Source organism: Cenococcum geophilum (genome assembly GCF_001692895.1).
Source record: "Cenococcum geophilum 1.58 unplaced genomic scaffold K441scaffold_51, whole genome shotgun sequence".
In the NCBI taxonomy this organism is placed as follows: domain Eukaryota; kingdom Fungi; phylum Ascomycota; class Dothideomycetes; order Gloniales; family Gloniaceae; genus Cenococcum; species Cenococcum geophilum.
In genome coordinates, this window is record NW_027137609.1 from 1,066,961 (window position 1) to 1,084,209 (window position 17,249).

The window sequence follows — 17,249 nt, forward strand, 5'->3', positions numbered from 1 at the left end:
CCAAAAGCCATCGTGACAACATGTGGGAGTCGACTGAGACCTCCGAGTTCTCATCAAAACTCCGCCATCCCACGCCTACCGACGTTTCGGGGTTTTGGAGACACGAGCCAGACTTCGTCGGTCTGGGAAACGTGATCAGTGAAGCGGCAATTCCTAGTCCCGAGAGATACCCGGCGTGAAAGCTGCAATTGAGAGCTAATAATCTTAAGGGTTACAAATATTTGCCTTCATATTTATTGCATATTAGTCTTCGACTTTCTCCTCTGACACTCTAGATCCGCTATTCTCAGGTTTTAGGCGTTATGTTACGAACAGTATCACGAGCAGTCGCCTGGCAAAGTCGGTCATTGAAGATCGCGAATGCAACACCGGCACTCCTACGACCCCTCTCTACCACAGCATACCGCATGTCGAGCTCCTCCCTTAAACCAGTAGATCCTCCCGTGTCCTCAGCTCTTCCAGCCGACTCCTACCAGCTCCTCCCAACCGCTTCGAAAGCTGGTGAAGCCGAAGACGCCCTTTTCGATGCGCAGGTACAACAGGTGAAGGAATGGTGGGCATCTGCGCGGTATAATGGAATTAAAAGGCCATACTCTGCGGAAGGCGTTGTCAGCAAGCGAGGATCTTTACAACAAACATACCCTAGCTCGCTGATGGCACGGAAGCTGTTCAACTTGTTTGAGGAGCGGGCAGCGAAGATGGAGCCCGTTCATACAAGTGCGTCTCTTGTTTTCTCCGATGCTAGTCCAGTAGAATATCCAAAAACTAATTCAATACTTTTCTCGCTGTAGTGGGTGCGATTGATCCTGTGCAAATGACCCAGCAGGCTCCGAACCAGGAGGTGTTATATGTGTCCGGCTGGGCCTGCTCATCAGTATTGACTACAACGAACGAGGTGTCTGCTGATTTCGGTGATTACCCATATAATACAGTACCAAATCAAGTACAACGACTTTTCAAGGCACAACAGCTCCATGATCGCAAGAATTGGGACAATCGGAGAAAGATAAGCGCAGAGGAGCGTGCCAAGGCTCCATATATTGACTACATGCGACCAATAATTGCAGATGGTGACACTGGGTAAGTCTAACACTAGTGACTCTCGACAAATTGGTGATTAATAAATTTTCATAGCCATGGGGGTCTCTCCGCAGTCATCAAGCTCGCAAAACTCTTCGCAGAAAACGGCGCAGCAGCCGTTCATTTTGAGGATCAACTACACGGCGGCAAGAAATGCGGCCATCTTGCCGGGAAAGTTCTGGTACCGGTTGGTGACCATATTAACCGCCTCGTAGCGGCCCGATTTCAATGGGACCTGATGGGCTGCGAGAACCTAGTCATTGCCCGAACAGACTCAGAAAGCGGTAAACTCATTAGCAGCGCCATTGATGTCCGGGACCACGAGTTTATTACAGGCGTAACAGAAGAGACGGAACCGCTGGCCGAAACACTCCAGAACATGGAGATGCAGGGAGCCCCAGGAAAGGAGGTCGACCAATTTGAGGCTGCATGGGTAAAGAAGCATAAGCTTGTCACCTTTGACGAAGGTGAGTATCTATCTCATATTACAAATATCAAGGACTTAGGCTTACGCGCACTGCGCAGCCGTTGTAAAACACCTCGAAGCTGAAGGTGCACCGCAATCGTCCATTAATTCATACCTTTCAACTGTTAAGCAGAACCCGGATTTATCTCTGCTAAAGCGCCGAAAGATCGCTGACAACTACACGATGAAGCCTGTTTACTTCAACTGGGATATACCACGCACTCGCGAAGGATTTTACCATTACAAGGCGGGTATCCCTGCAGCAACAAAGCGAGCCAAAGAATTTGCGCCATACGCAGATCTTCTTTGGCTCGAAACGGCCGATCCAAGCGTTGAGAAAGCAGCTGGGTTTGCTGGCGAGATCAGACAGAAATGGCCCGGCAAGAAGCTTGTGTATAATTTGAGCCCAAGCTTCAATTGGATGGGCCAAGGTTTCTCAGAGCAAACACTGAAGAGCTTTGTTTGGGATCTAGCCAAACATGGGTAAGTACCACAATTATTAATACACTGAGAGGTGTTTCTTCTCCAACGGATGATATTTTGCCAAGAGCTGACATTATCTTAGATTTGTCTTGCAGCTCATTTCATTGGCCGGCTTACATTCTACCGCGACCATTTCCTGCGAGCTTTCTAAAGCATTCAAGGAGGATGGTATGCTAGCATACGTAAACTTAGTCCAACGGAGAGAGAAGGAAATTGGTTGCGATGTTTTAACGCACCAAAAATGGAGCGGTGCAGGTTACATCGACGGTATCCTAGGCTCCATCCAGAGCGGGAGCAATGGCAGTAAGAGTATGGGTGAGGGGAATACTGAGGCTGGTACGTCAAATCCATATAAATCCGTCACGATGTGCACCTCACGCTATAGGATTTTTTAATAAAAGCCACTCACTAACATGTGGCACACTGCAGGCTTTTAAATAGACTTGTACATATAAAGTATCATTCGCAACACTGGAGACCCAATCACATGAAAACATAGTCTGACTCCCGCACCAACCCGAAACTTTATCGATGAAGTCTTCTCATTCACCGCCAGCCCCACCGCTCGTGTTTTCTTCAAGTTCTGTCGGCATATCCTACGTTCAGTTCGTCCACTTCTAGACGAATTCCACGACGCTTGTCTACGGCTTTCTCTAACCACTGTGACTTGGATGCTGCATACAAACCCACTCAACTTTATTTTCTGAATCTGTGGCGCTTTGCTCAGTCCTCAGCTAAAATTTAAACCTATGATTGCGGACCTAAACGCAAGAATTTTGACCATAGCGACGCTCTGACAATTAGAGAGGTCTGCTGGCACCTCAGCCGCGAATATTTTCTCTACTCGCCAATATTAAGATCGGACAAAACCCCTTTGTCTCTCACGCGCAGTCCCTAAGACCTGACCGCACAAAGTTCGACTTCGACCCCTCACACACCATTGCACAGGCCTCTTACTCGCTTTTCCGTGACCTACTAGACTCTACCCAAGCACCGGACAAAGCTCGGATACAACACCTCACAAAATTTAGAGGCTTCATACGAAATAAAATTTCTACCTGTATTCTCATCCATAAGATTCACACGACCACGTAGTTGTTAAAACTCTCCTGGCTATACCATGTCTCCACCAAAGACCCATAGTAAATCTCACAGCTTTTTCTGTTTCTGCCAGACCCGCCAGTGGGCTCCTGACCTCGGGCAGCGCTTTTGTCTGGGGCCTGAAGGCAAGGGTCGAGGATGCCCATGGAACGGCTGGTTCCACCGGCATTGCTCGGACCAGTCTAAGTGGTGGGTGAGACCGCGACTCAGGGACAATAAGTCCTTCTGTTGCTTCTGTATGAAGATATACGAGAGATTAGAAAAGGAGAAGCGGGAGAAGCGGGAAATTTGGGCGAGGCAGAAGAGAGGGAAGTTGAAGAAACAAGAACAGAGAGAGGCGAGGCTTCGATGGAGAATGCTCGCCGTGAGCCAGAATGACACCAACAAACAGATGGAGTCGGATGCGAGCTCCGTCACGCTTGGGGGCGAGAACGCAAACGCCTAACTCTGTAAATAGAACTCCTAAAATCACTATTGAAAAGAAAGTTGCTTTTCAAATAATGACAATCAAAGATAAGAAGACTGCCAATTTTCGGGGCTCATATCTAAGTCCCCCGGGAATAAGTCGTAAAAGTAGAAATGGTTGTAAAAGGGTATCCTCCTCTGAGTCTTGTAATGTGGAACAGAGGATCAATTAACTATAATAGAAGGGCTTCAGATATCTTCAGCAGCCAATTATGAGAGGAGCTGCAAGCGTAGGCTGAATTAGAACCTGAAAAAGGTGTCGTGATTTAACATATCGCGACTTACAAGAGCGAAATCATCAGTCGCGACTGCTGATCTCGAGGCACTTTTGGATAGTTGGCTCCGGTCAGCTTCAGCTATGCTTATACAGTCCAGGGACTCTATAAGGTAGTCTCCCCTGCTCTTAGCTCTGCCGTTCCAAGCATAAGCTATTCTCGATAGGGACGCTCCTCACGCACTTGGAGCAAAATCTTGCGCTTGAAGGAGACTGGCGGCTTGGGTGCCTTCAGCGGGATCGGCTCTGGCGCAACGAGGTGTCTCCACGTGCCCCGAGTCGCGGCGTATCTTGATACCCTGCTGAAGTCCTCCAGAAGCTGTGAGTCGATCTGACTCGTATCCGAGTCTCGTTCAAGGGTTCTAAACTTTGGCCAGTGTTATGGCAGGTTGATGGAATGATACTCTATGATGGCATTCACCCAGGAACAGATGCTGCCTTTATACTCTCATGGTGCCCACACTGTTTTTATACCAAATCACAATTAATTCAATCCTATTAGCACGAGCATGGATTAGTATTCGTAGCATGAAGTTTGTACAAGATTCAGCCCCACGGTCAGACACAGTTTAGCGGAGATTTCGCTCAAGCCGAGGGGTCCGAGCGCCTTTGCGCCGCCTTTCAGTCAGCCAAGCCAAGGACACCAGAAATAATTCTCTCTCAGCCCCGAGCCCGACTTCTTGCCCCCTCCGCAGCGTCTCTTTTCTCTCTTCCTTTTCCCTCTTCCTTTTCCCTTCCCTCAGAAATCTCCACTCTACATATATAGAAGAGTGCAGGATGCTCTGACAGAAGCCTTTTTTTTTTTTTTGCTCCACCCGTGCGACCGCTAAACGAAATAAACCTCCGCAGCGCACAAAGCCCCTCGAGAGGCACCTATATCTACCGATACCCTCAGAAGTACCTTATTTCATACATATTCCTCGGCCGCCCTTCTTCTTTTCCCCCCGTGGGAAATGCCCCATCACGAATCGCCCCCTATGGCCCCCGCAATCGTGGTCAAGTCCTCTGAATCGTCCGCTACTCCCCCCACTCAAGACGAAATCTCCTCGATTCTCACCGCAATCTTTACAAGCAAGACATCTCAGGCTTCCTTGGACGCATCCTACTCGCTCACGACTGTGCTCCAAAACTCAATCGGCTTTCGCGGCTTCAAGGGATATGGCGTCCTCGATGAGATCAAGAAGGCGGCTGCGGATAAGAAGAACCCTGTACGGAGAGAGGGCTCTATGTTCGCTCTTGGCGCACTTTTCGAGCGATTTCCGAGACACCAGAGACTAAGCGAAGTGATTTTTCTGCTTCAAGAGGAAAATCTTGTTCCGCTTGCTCTCGATGCGCTCTCGGACAAGGTCTCGACGATTCGGGATTCAGCACAGTATGCTCTAGACGCACTGTTTGATAACCTTGAACCTGAGACAAAAGTTGCGGGGCTATTGCCGGTCTTAGTAAAGTATCTTGGGAAGAAGTCGGGCAAATGGCAGGGTACAGTTGGCGCGTTCAAGCTGCTAGGACGGATGGCGGATAAGGCAAAATTGGGAACAGGAAGTGCGGTAGAGGAGAAAGACAAGGATATCCTTAGGGATTCGATGGGCAGAAAGTTGGAAGGCCTAATCCCTGTGGTTGAGGGGGGTATGCATGATCTCAAAGCAGAGGTGAGCAGGCTTAACTCAACAGGCTTTACCAAAGATGTTAATTCGAAGTATAGGTTGCGAGGGAAGCAGTGAAAACTATGAACTCTCTCACAACTCTCCTCCAAAATGACGACGTCGCTCCGCGGATACCACTGCTTATCAAATCAATGGAAAACCCTTCTACACAGAGTCAGCAACAGGCTATTCACGCTCTATCGCAGACCACATTCGTCTCCATTGTCACCTCTCCAGTTCTCGCCCTTCTCACTCCTTTACTCGAACGCTCCCTCAACACCCCTTCAACCTCACAGGAAGTTCTACGACAAACAGTGGTTGTGGTGGAGAATCTGACAAAACTTGTTCACGATCCCATCGAAGCCCGAGCTTTCTTACCGAAACTGAAGCCCGGTGTCAAAGCCGTCAAGGACCGGGCATCTCTTCCAGAGGTGCGCGAGATTGCTAGCAGAGCCTTAGACGTGATTGAAAACGCCATGGCAGATAGGGATGGCAACATTGCTGCTGGTACAATTGCGCGGACTATGGCATCTGACGTCGTAATGGTCCTGGAGAAGCAAGTTAGCATGAACGGAGGACTTTTGAACTTCCCGGGCGACACAGAAGTTTGGGCTTTTGCTAAGACCTATATCTCTGAAATGGTTGCTGAAGATGTCAACCAGCGTGAACACGGGCGCATCGCTAGACGTGTTGAGTTCTATCTTCAACCATTGATGAATGCCGAAGCTTCCTCCCCAGCGGCGGAAGGCGTTTACCAATTCTATCTTGAAGAAGATCACCGAAAGTTTGGACAGCCAGTCAAGGAAGACGATGGCGAGGTTGAAATTGTCAACGCAACCTTCTCTTTGGGGTACGGGGGCATGCTCCTGCTGTCCCATACTAACCTGAGACTTCTCAAAGGCCATAGGTATGGTCTCTGTGGCCGTAATGGTGCTGGAAAGTCAACCCTCATGAGGAGTATTTCCGAGGGCAAACTCGAAGGCTTCCCACCTCAGGATGAAGTTCGAACTTGCTTCGTAGAGCATAACCAAGGCGAAGACGCTGATCTCAGCATCCTCGAATTCGTATCCAAAGACCCCAAGCTAGCATCAGAGGGGCTAGAGCGTATCTCTGAGGTTCTAGAAGAGGTCGGCTTCACATCTGGACCCAATGGCAGGCAATCTCAAAAAGTTGGCTCGCTCTCAGGTGGTTGGAAAATGAAATTGGCTTTGGCACGCGCAATGCTGATGCGCGCGGATGTTCTACTGCTAGACGAGCCTACCAATCATTTGGATGTTGCCAATGTCAAATGGCTCGAGGAGTATCTCAAGAAGCACACCGAAATCACTAGCCTCATCGTCAGTCACGACTCCGGCTTCCTTGATGAAGTTTGTACAGACATTTACCATTACGAAAATAAGAAGCTTGTCTGCTACAAAGGTAACCTCGCTGCCTTCGTCAAAGTCAAGCCAGAGGCAAAGAGCTACTATACTCTAACCGCTTCAAATGTTCAATTCAAATTCCCTCCTCCTGGAATCCTGACCGGCGTCAAATCCATGACTCGTTCCATCCTCCGTATGACAAACTGTACTTTCACCTATCCTGGTGCGCCAAAGCCGTCTCTCCACGACGTTAGCTGCTCGCTCTCGCTCTCTTCTCGTACTGCCATCATTGGCGCTAATGGTGCTGGCAAATCCACTCTCATTAAAATCCTTACTGGCGAGTTGATTCCGCAGCAAGGTAAGGTTGAAAAGCATCCCAATTTGCGAATTGGTTATATCAAGCAGCACGCGCTAGAACACGTTGAGATGCATATGGAGAAGACACCAAATCAGTATTTGCAATGGCGATACGCTAACGGCGATGATCGTGAAGTGCTGATGAAGCAGACACGTATTTTGACTGAAGAAGATAAGGCACAGATGGACAAGCTGGTTGACCTTGGTGATGGCAGTGGTGGGAGGAAGATTGAGTCATTGATTGGTAGACAGAAGTGGAAGAAGAGTTTCCAGTATGAAGTGTAAGTCACTCAAAACTCATATTCTACCCAAGACCTTCAGGCACTAATGTGTTTACAGCAAATGGCTCAATATGCTCCCTAAGTATAACAGCCAAGTCTCCCGCGAAACCCTTATTTCCCTCGGCTTCTCCAAACTCGTTCAGGAATTCGATGATCATGAAGCCTCGCGTGAGGGTCTCGGGTTCCGTGTCCTCGAACCTAAGATTATCTCCAAGCATTTCGAAGACGTAGGCTTGGACCCAGAGATTGCCAACCACAATGAGATCTCTGGTCTTTCTGGTGGTCAGAAAGTCAAGGTCGTGCTAGCAGGTGCCATGTGGAACAATCCTCATCTGCTGGTCCTTGACGAACCAACCAATTTCTTGGACAGAGATTCATTGGGCGGGCTGGCTGTTGCGATTAGAGATTACAAGGGAGGTGTTGTCATGATTTCTCACAACGAAGAATTCGTCGGCGCGCTATGCCCCGAGCAATGGCACGTTGCGGACGGCCGTGTCACTCACAAAGGTCACCTCGCCATCTCCATGGATCGATTTGACGACTCCAGCCGCCCTGGTAGCAGCGTTGCAAGCTCAAATGTATCATCTGCTGCTCCGAGCGCGGCAGCAAGTGCAGCTAACTCAGAGGCCGAAGGCAAGGATGGGGATATGAAATTCCGTGCGCGCAAGAAGAAGAAGTTGACAAGGGCTCAGCTCAAGGAAAGAGAAGTCAGGCGCCGCCTAAGGCACATCGAGTGGCTGAACAGTCCCAAGGCGAGTAAACTCTGTGTCCCAGTTCATAATCTCGATAGCACTCTGATGCTAACTATTAATAGGGTACCCCACACCCACCAGACACGGATGACGAAGCATAGAGGCTATGCATTTATGACCTGGAGGGTGAGTCCTAGATACGGGTCACGTCACGTTGCATTTCCAGGCGTTCGTATAGACGGTTCGACAAGATAGGGTTGGGTGATGAGAATTAATAGACTGGGGCGGTACGATTAATCTACATACTCTATCCCTTTAGGTTGATGATGTCGGAAGCCTTTGACACCATTCTGAGGGTTTTAATTGCAGAGTTAGTTCATGTGCAAAAGTACTTTCTTTTTGCTCTAGTCATGTCTCCTTATGGTGATCCTTGTGACCTACTCCGTTCGAACATCTCACAGCAGGAAAGGTAAAACTATTCCTCTGCTCAGCCGTATTGCCCGTCTTTGTCACGGAGTCCATATGGATTCGCTCACTTGCTTAGCCTAGGACGATCTGGTTTTAGACCCACAATTTTCATACCCACTCCCTTTGTGGACGTGCGCTCCTGCTCTTTTTGGAGGCATCTGACTGCTTCTACCCACTTCACCTCGTCCCCGCTAGTGCCGTACCAGGCGAAGATCTTCGCCCTAGATAGTTAATCCAGCATTTTACTAACTAGTGGTAGTGGGTAACGGTTCTTAATTATAATCTTGTTAAGACCGCGATAATCTATATATAGCCTTATAGTTCTATCTAGTTTTAGGATAAAGAGGATCGGCGCGCCTAACGGCGACTTACTAGGCTAGATCCATCCCTTTTCCAGTAAGCTATTAAGGTACTCCTGTAGGATCTTAAGCTCTTTACGCGAGAGGTTGTAAATAGGAAGGTTCGGCGGTTACTTGCCTTCTTCTAGATTAATTGCATAATTGTACTCTAAGTTCTATAGTAGGACTTTAGCTCTCCTACCCAAAAATACCCTTAGTAAGTCCCTTAGGCCTACTAGAATATTTAACAAATTAGGGTCGCGTTTATCTTCTATATTATTGTTAGGTAGGTCCCAGAGCTCCCTTAGGATACTCGCGGGCAGTGTTATGCGCTATAGTAGTTGCTTATATATAGTTGCCACTATACGTTAAACCGTTTTATGCAGTAGCTAGTAGAGGGTAGGGAACTCCTTAACGCAGCGTTTAAGGTGCCGTAGCATACTCTCCGTATATTACTTAAGCCAGAGTAACCCATAGCGGTTAAAGTATCTCGTAAGATCCTTAAGATCGCTACCTCCTTATAATGTCTCCGCGACCTATCCGGTAGTTCCCCGTAGGGTTTCCGTTATAGAGGGGTTATTACCTATACTAGGCTCTATACCTATCTTGCTATTAAATAGGGGTTAGATCTAATACTCCTTTGGGTGTAGAGCGTATACTGTTTCGCCTAGGGCTATATTCTCTAGGATGTCCTTTAGGCTTATTAGTAATATACGCCCTTCCGAATCTTTATTGTTTTACTATTTAAAGGCTCTAGTCTTAAAGCGTATCTTAAGATCTGCTTCCGTAAGCTAAGGGTATTTAAGGATAAAGTTATAACCTATAAAGTCAGCCGCCTAGAAGGGTTGCGGGCTAATTACCTTAGTGCGGTTGTATATATTAGCTACTAACACTATAAGCTTATAGGCACTATATAGCTTAATCCGATGCTTATCTAGGAAGCCTATAATAGGTTTCCGCCACCTTTATAATAGGATAAGTTTATACTCTTTTACTAAATTATATTATATAAGATTAATTTCGGCGCCGCTGTTATATAGTACTTGGAACTATTATGCCTTACCTATAGGGAGTATTATTTCTAGCTTAATAGTAATACAGAGAGTCTTTCCTTTTATATCTTGCCTTAGTTGTAGCCAAGAGAGGTCCGCAACTAGGGCTTTTCTTTTTTTAGATTATTAGTGCGGTTATCGCCCTGCTTATTTTTCTAATAAAATCTACCTTTAGAGTTTTCTCTTAACTTCTTAGAGTGTTCCTATAAAGGTGCCGGACGGGTATTAGGTTGGCCCTAAAAGTCTTTCCCATTATTTAAGGCCCCTAACTTTAACCCTTCCAAAGTTCTCTTTAAGAACGGCTTTTTTAAAGGTTAGGTCTACCCTACATTACTACTAAAGTACCCGCGCTTTTAGTGACCCCTTAGCTTCCTACCGGAAGAGGTCTGGTTCCTTACCGCATCTTTAGCGTTTAGAACTGCTCGTTTAAAATCCGTATATATAGTGATCTATAATAGGGCTCCCACGCGCTTTATTTCGTCACGAATTGCTAGCTTAATTCTAGCCCAGATAAACCCAATCTTCTCCTTCTTATAGATGCTACCGTCCTTATTTTTAAAGGGTTCTAAATCCATCTATTAAGCATGAGTTTTTATAAAGTTTATAAACTGGTGGAAGTTATAGCGGTCTAGCTGTGTCCCATTCCAGAATAGCTTTATATTATCGTATTATACAATATACAGATCTTAAGTCTATTTCTTTAGGAAGGTTTGCAGCTATAGCTATATAGTAATTTGCTCTTTATTAAGCTAATTAAGTGCGATCTAGTTTAGCAATTGGTCTTTAATCTTACCAATAATCTAGCGTATATATTCTTTGGTATTATCTTATATTATTAGTATCTTAAAGAAGTTATCTACCTTACGAACCTAATCGTCTAACTACTAGGCGTTGGGTTTATAGCGGAGTTCTAAACTACTAGAGGCCTTAGCCAGTCAGTCTATATCCTTTTTCTATTTATTATATAAATAACTCTCTAAGTCTTCTACACCTCTTTAGGTAGGTACTAAGTAGCTCCTAAAAAGCCCTTAGCCTTAACCAGGTTGTAAAAGAATTTACCTAGCTTAGATTAGACCCTACTAGATCTAGATTTACCCTTAAAGGGTTCTAATATATTTATTAGTAGCTTCCTCCCGCATAGCTTTTAAAAGTCTTATAATAGCTTCCCGATATCCGTCTTAAAGGAAATTAGTTTAGGACTCTTAACCTTCTAAACTTAGGCCTAGGGAGGCTTCTGCTATAGAGGTAGTGTTAGTACTAGTAGCTAGTATAGGCTTCCTAACGAGGCTCGGGTCTTAAGTTAGTAATTAGCTTAGATTACCTAAAGGGGTAGGCCTACTTAGCTCGTAAGCAGTTTATGCACCGCTACTATGCTAATTATAGGCCGGTAGTCTTCCGGGAGGGTTCTGGTTAGTTCCCTAGTTGGACATATTAGTATATTCCTCTAGCATTTCTAGCTTAGGGGAAGATCTTAGAGTTACCTCTAGCGCTTAATCTTTTAATTGGCCTAAGTGGGGCCGGAGGGGTTCTGGTTGCTTTTTAGTAGCGTTATAACTATTATAGAGGGTGTCTATAATTTCCTTAGCGTTGCCGGTAACCGTAGGTGTACGAGAGTCTTCGAGCTTCTGGAGTATCTAGGTATTAGGGCTTATTCGGCCGTCTTACCTAAAGGGTTATATTATCGCAATCTCTTGCTATCGGAGGGACCTTCCTGCCTTTGCGCGACGGCTTTCCATAAGGTATCCGTGGAGTTTCCGTTTAGGTTATCGCGAGATTTTTAAGGGAGAATAGTGGTTATAAACAAAAGATGTAAATAAATAATCTGGTCCTTAAAGCCGACTGCCCTTCTAAAAAGGAGTAGGAAGGATTTAAATGTAAGGGGATCTTATAGATAGGGGGCTATAAGGACACGATTATGGAATAGGATAGATTGGTGAGAGAGACAAATCCTTGAGGAGGTAAGGCCTCTGGGATTGTGGAGACTATATACTACGGGTACGTGCCTCCGGCACGTGACCGGCGACCATCTGAGGGGCGTCCGGGGGTTGTCCTAAGGGCAACCCAAGGTGTCCGCAATAATATCCCTTACACTTATAATCTATATAGAAGGCTAGTAGTTTATTATAATCTAGCCTAATTAGGCTTTAGAGAAGCGTCTTATCTAGGATACTATATATAGAACTATACTTATATAGTTCTTTATAGAGAATATAAGATAGCGTATAGAAATATTCTATTATNACTTTCCTACTTACTATACGTAGAATAAGCGGCGTAAGTAGTAGCTCCCTTACTATAAGGGGTTCTCTATTAGCTATATTATTTAGATTCTAATTAGCGTAGGGGAGGTATACTACTTATAGCTTCTTCTAGTTAATATTACTAGCTAGTACTTTTTAAAGACGTAAGGATACCCTACCTTTTAAGTAGTATACTTTAATATATAGCTTACTTTAGGATAATATAGGAGATATATATAAGCACTACGTAAGCCCGCGTACTTTTAGCTTAGAAGGTAGTTCCGCGAGCTATTTTATTATTATACTAGCTAGCTAGCTAGCTAGCTATAGGTCTATAGATCTACGCACCCTATAGAATCTATTCTAAAGGGAGCTAGCAGATAACTACTTTTACTTAACTATATATAATCTATACGGTTCTTAACCTAACCTAGAAGTAGGCTAAAGACCTTATGTATTTACTATCTACGCGCTCTACTTATTAGTTATAACCTTAATCTAGAATACTATTACCTTACTAAGCCCTAATATAAATAGATTAAGGAGTATACTTACTTTAGAATTAGTCTCTATATAAATAAACTTGGATTTTCTATAAAGAGATTTATAGGCGGAGGTTATAGAAGGCGTTCCTTCACTTAATATAGGGTAGCGCTTAATTTTTAGCACGCTTAACTATATATATAGTAAATACTAATAAAAAGCGGTCTCTTCTTTATTAATAGCCCTAGTAGTATAGAAAGAATATTTTTATATAATACCGTTATTTATCTAGTAAAATTTATAGAACTATATAGCGCTAGCAGTTACTACCCTAAGGTATTATAACAATAAACGCTAACTCTCTAGTAAAAACTACCCTCCTACTTATACTTTAAGATCCTAATTAAGTATAGATAAGAATAACACCTATATATTTAGAAGTAGTCCTACTTATTAGAGCTTCTATAGATAGGACCCGCCTTATCTTTTAGGATAAGTTAGTTATACTACTACCGCTACGCTATATCATAAAGCTGTATCGTACCACTATACTACTGACCTTAGAGACACTCTAAAATATAGTATTAATAAACCTAGGCCCCATGCTCTCCCCTTTAGCGGAATATAGTATACTTCTATAGTAACCTTCCGCAGACCCTACCTATATAAAAAACTAAATTAGTACCTATAGGTAATTATAAGCGCGTCTTTAAAGCGTCCTTTCATATAGCGCTATATATATATATACTTCTACCTTATATAGATCATATACGTCTATGACGGCCCTAGTCTTTCTACTCCTAAACGCTAGAAAGAAAATTGCTATTTTATAGGCGACCGGTTTACTTCATATATAATTAAGTATATATTCAGATTTAAATAGCTATTAATAGGAATAAGCGTTAACTAAAACTATTAGTAATAGCTAGGAGGCTCTTATAACTAAGGGGCTATTTCTAAATATAAGGCGCTAGCTTTTAACCCTTAGAGCTATTTATATATATAATTAGTCCTACTATTCTTACGCCTAAAAACAACGCTCAGTTTATAATATACTAAATAGCCCTTTACTTACTAGTATACCTAGGCGCTAGATTAGACAGGAGAAGCTTTTATAAATAACCTTTATTATAACCTACGGCATCTTAATAGAAGTTAAGGTAAGAGATAAAGAGAATATAGGTTTTATATCTATTATAAGACCACTTATAGTACGGCCTAAGGGCTAAGGTAGAAAGGTAAGGAGTAACAGTAACTACTAATTAGCCTAGGTTTAAAGAGTTTTAAGTAAGGGCGCTAATAATACTAATAGTCTCCTATTTAAGATAGTCTTTAACTTAAGTACTAACTATAAAAGGTAATAGTTATCTAACTCTAACTATAATAAGTAAGGAGTACATTCTAATAAATACTTTATAACTAATAGTAAGGAGTTATAAGATAGTTACTAACTGTAGAAAGTTAGAAAAAAGGTAGCTTTAAAAAAGTCTATACTTAAGATATAGATTAAAGTAATCTATATATAGCGCCTATATTAGCTAGGAGAGATCTTAAGATAAGTATATGCCTTTATAGTACTATATATTAGTTATATTAAGCCGGCGTAGAATCTTAAATATAATAAGCTTACTTAAACTCTAGTATAGGTAAAGAGCCTTTATAATACTATAAGCTATAGCTAATTATTAAGTAATTAAATATAAACTAAAGTTCTATAAATTAAAAGGATAGGGGGGTTATTATATCTATATATAAGGTAATAATAACTAGTAGAGTAATATAATTATATTAAGAAAGGAACTCTACCTATACTAATTATAGCGGTTACTAAAAGGATATAGATTAAAGAAAATATACTACTATAACTATAGAGCTTTAAGATAAGAAGTTCCCTTATTAAAGTTAATTTAAAGCAATCTTACCTTGCGTATATATTAGGCCTTATATTAACTATAAATATCTATATTAGAGAATTAACGCCTAATATATAAATTAGGAAGATAGAGGACTAACTTTACCCTAATAATAACTAACCTTAAATTTAAGGTTAAGAAGACTTTATCTACTAAGGAAGCTAGGGTAGTAGATATTATACTACTTTAAAGTAAAGAACTTATAAGGCGTAAATCAAGAAGGTATTATAATTAGATCTACTAGCTTCTATAAGTTAGACTAACTAATAAAGAATAAAAAGANATAAGATGCCCTATTTAATAATAAGAAAGAGCTTTACTAACTTATCTATAAAAAGCTACTATAGCCTTACTAAGAGTATACTAACTACTTCTTNAGATCTATATCTAATACGCTACTACTATATTATAAGGGAGTAGACTATAATATTATTCTTAAAGGTAGTAGTTATAATTTAGCCCTTAGTCTAATATATATTATATTACTAAAATAGCTAAAGCTAGTTAAGNCGTACTTATAGNAGGACCTATAGAANNGGNTTATAATACTAAGTAATATACCCTTTACTACTCTANTTCTATTACTAAGAAGTTTAAAGGGGGTAGTAATTNTATATTAACTTTTAAAAGTTTAATAAGATTACTAAAAAGAACTGCTACCTATTACTATTAATTAGGGAGACGTTAACCAGGTTATTAAGAGCTAAAATCTTTACTAAGCTAGATATTTAATAGACTTTCTACTATATAGATAAAGGAAAAGGTAGAGGATTTAACTACCTTTTATATAAGATATNGATTATATAAGNACNATATATTACCCTTTAGACTATATAANNGGNCTATATCCTTTTAGATATTTATTAATAATATTATTTTTAACTACTTAGATAACTTTTATATAGCCTCTATAGATAATATACTAATATACTTCGATAACCCGCTATAGTATAATATCTATATTAAGAAGGTCTTATAAAGGCTTTAGGAGGTAGGCCTTTAGGTAGATATTAAAAAAATAAGTTTAGCGTTATTAAGATAAAGTTTCTAGGCTTTATTATTAAAACTAATAAGATCGCTATAGACTCTAATAAGGTAGCTATATTAGGAACCTTCTACCTCTATAAATAGAGTATAATCTTTTTTAGGATTCTATAACTTCTACTAAACTTTCTTAAAAGACTATAAGTAAGTTATATAGCCGCTTAGTAAGCTTATATAGAAGGAAGTATAGTACCTACTAGGGGGGGGGGAAGAGCTTAAAGTCTTTAAGTAAGTTAAAACCCTTATACTATTTACTATTTTAAGATATCTATATAAAGACTAACGTAAGTAATAATATAGTAGCTAGGGTACTAAACTATATAATAAGTTAGGTTAAGTTAGGTCTTAGGGGTTAATATAGTTATAGAAGTTATATGGAGATAAATATTATAATAGACGTAGAGCTCTATATAGAGCTCTATATAAGGCTTAATATAAGGGCTTTAATATAGCTCCGCGTAAGGCTTTAATAGAGCTTTAATGGAGCTTCGCGTAGAGCTTTATATAGAGCCTTTAGTAAAGCTCTATGCGGAGTCTTAGTAGAGCTTTGTGTAGAGCTTTAAGGGAGCTTTATAGAGAGCCTCTAGTAGAGCTTTTAGTAGAGCTTTTAGCAGAGCTCTGTGTAGAGCTTTAGTAGAGCTCTATGCAGGACTTTAGTAGAGCTCTATACGGAGTCTTGGTAGAGCTTCGTGCCGAGCTTCTAGTAGAGCCTTTAGTAGAGCTCTGTGTAGAGCTTCGTGCAGAACTTTAAGGGAGCTTCGTAGAGAGCCTCTGGTAGAGCTTCTGGTAGAGCCTTTGGCAGAGCTCTGTGCAGAGCTTCGGTAGAGCTTTGTGTAGAGCTTTGGTAGAGCTCCGTACAGAGCTTCGGTAGAGCTCCGTATAGAGCTTCGGTAGAGCTCCGTACAGAGCTTCGGTAGAGCTCCGTGTAGAGCTTCGGTAGAGCTCCGTACAGAGCTTTGGTAGAGCTCCGTATAGAGCTTCGGTAGAGCTCCGTACAGAGCTTTGGTAGAGCTCCGTACAGAGCTTCAGTAGAGCTCCGTGCAGAGCTTTGGTAGAGCTCCGTATAGAGCTTCGGTAGAGCTCTATGCAGAGCTTCGGTAGAGCTCTATGTAGAGCTTTAGTAGAGCTCTATGCAGAGCTTNGGTAGAGCTCTATGNAGAGCTTCGGTAGAGCTCTGTACGGAGTCTTAGTAGAGCTTCGTGCCAAGCTTCTAGTAGAGCCTTTGGTAGAGCTCCGTACAGAGCTTCGTATAGAGCTTTGAGGGAGCTTCGTAGAGAGCATCTGGTAGAGCTTCATATAGAGCTTCTGGTAGAGCCTTTGGTAGAGCTCCGTGCAGAGCTTCGGTAGAGCTCTATGTGGAGTCTTGGCAGAGCTCCGTGCAGAGCTTTAAGGGAGCTTCGTAGGGAGCCTCTAGCAGCTTCGTGCAGAGCTTTCTAGCAGAGCTTTCTGGCAGAGCTTTCTAGCAGAGCCTTTGGTAGAGCTCCGTATAGAGCCCATATAGAGCTCCG

General features: G+C 42.5%; 1 protein-coding gene across 1 annotated transcript; it reads left to right on the forward strand.

Annotated features, from left to right (window-relative positions):
- Positions 1-13: 13 nt before the first annotated feature.
- K441DRAFT_707997 (putative mRNA-nucleus export ATPase) lies at positions 14-8,807 on the forward strand. Its single transcript, XM_067653755.1, has 10 exons — positions 14-717; positions 792-1,080; positions 1,135-1,547; positions 1,606-2,029; positions 2,112-2,365; positions 4,186-4,190; positions 4,871-5,518; positions 5,572-7,511; positions 7,570-8,284; positions 8,326-8,807. Exons 1-10 carry the CDS (start codon positions 303-305, stop codon positions 8,362-8,364), a joined length of 5,142 nt encoding a protein of 1,713 aa, XP_067499520.1. The 5' UTR covers positions 14-302; the 3' UTR covers positions 8,365-8,807.
- Positions 8,808-17,249: the final 8,442 nt, after the last annotated feature.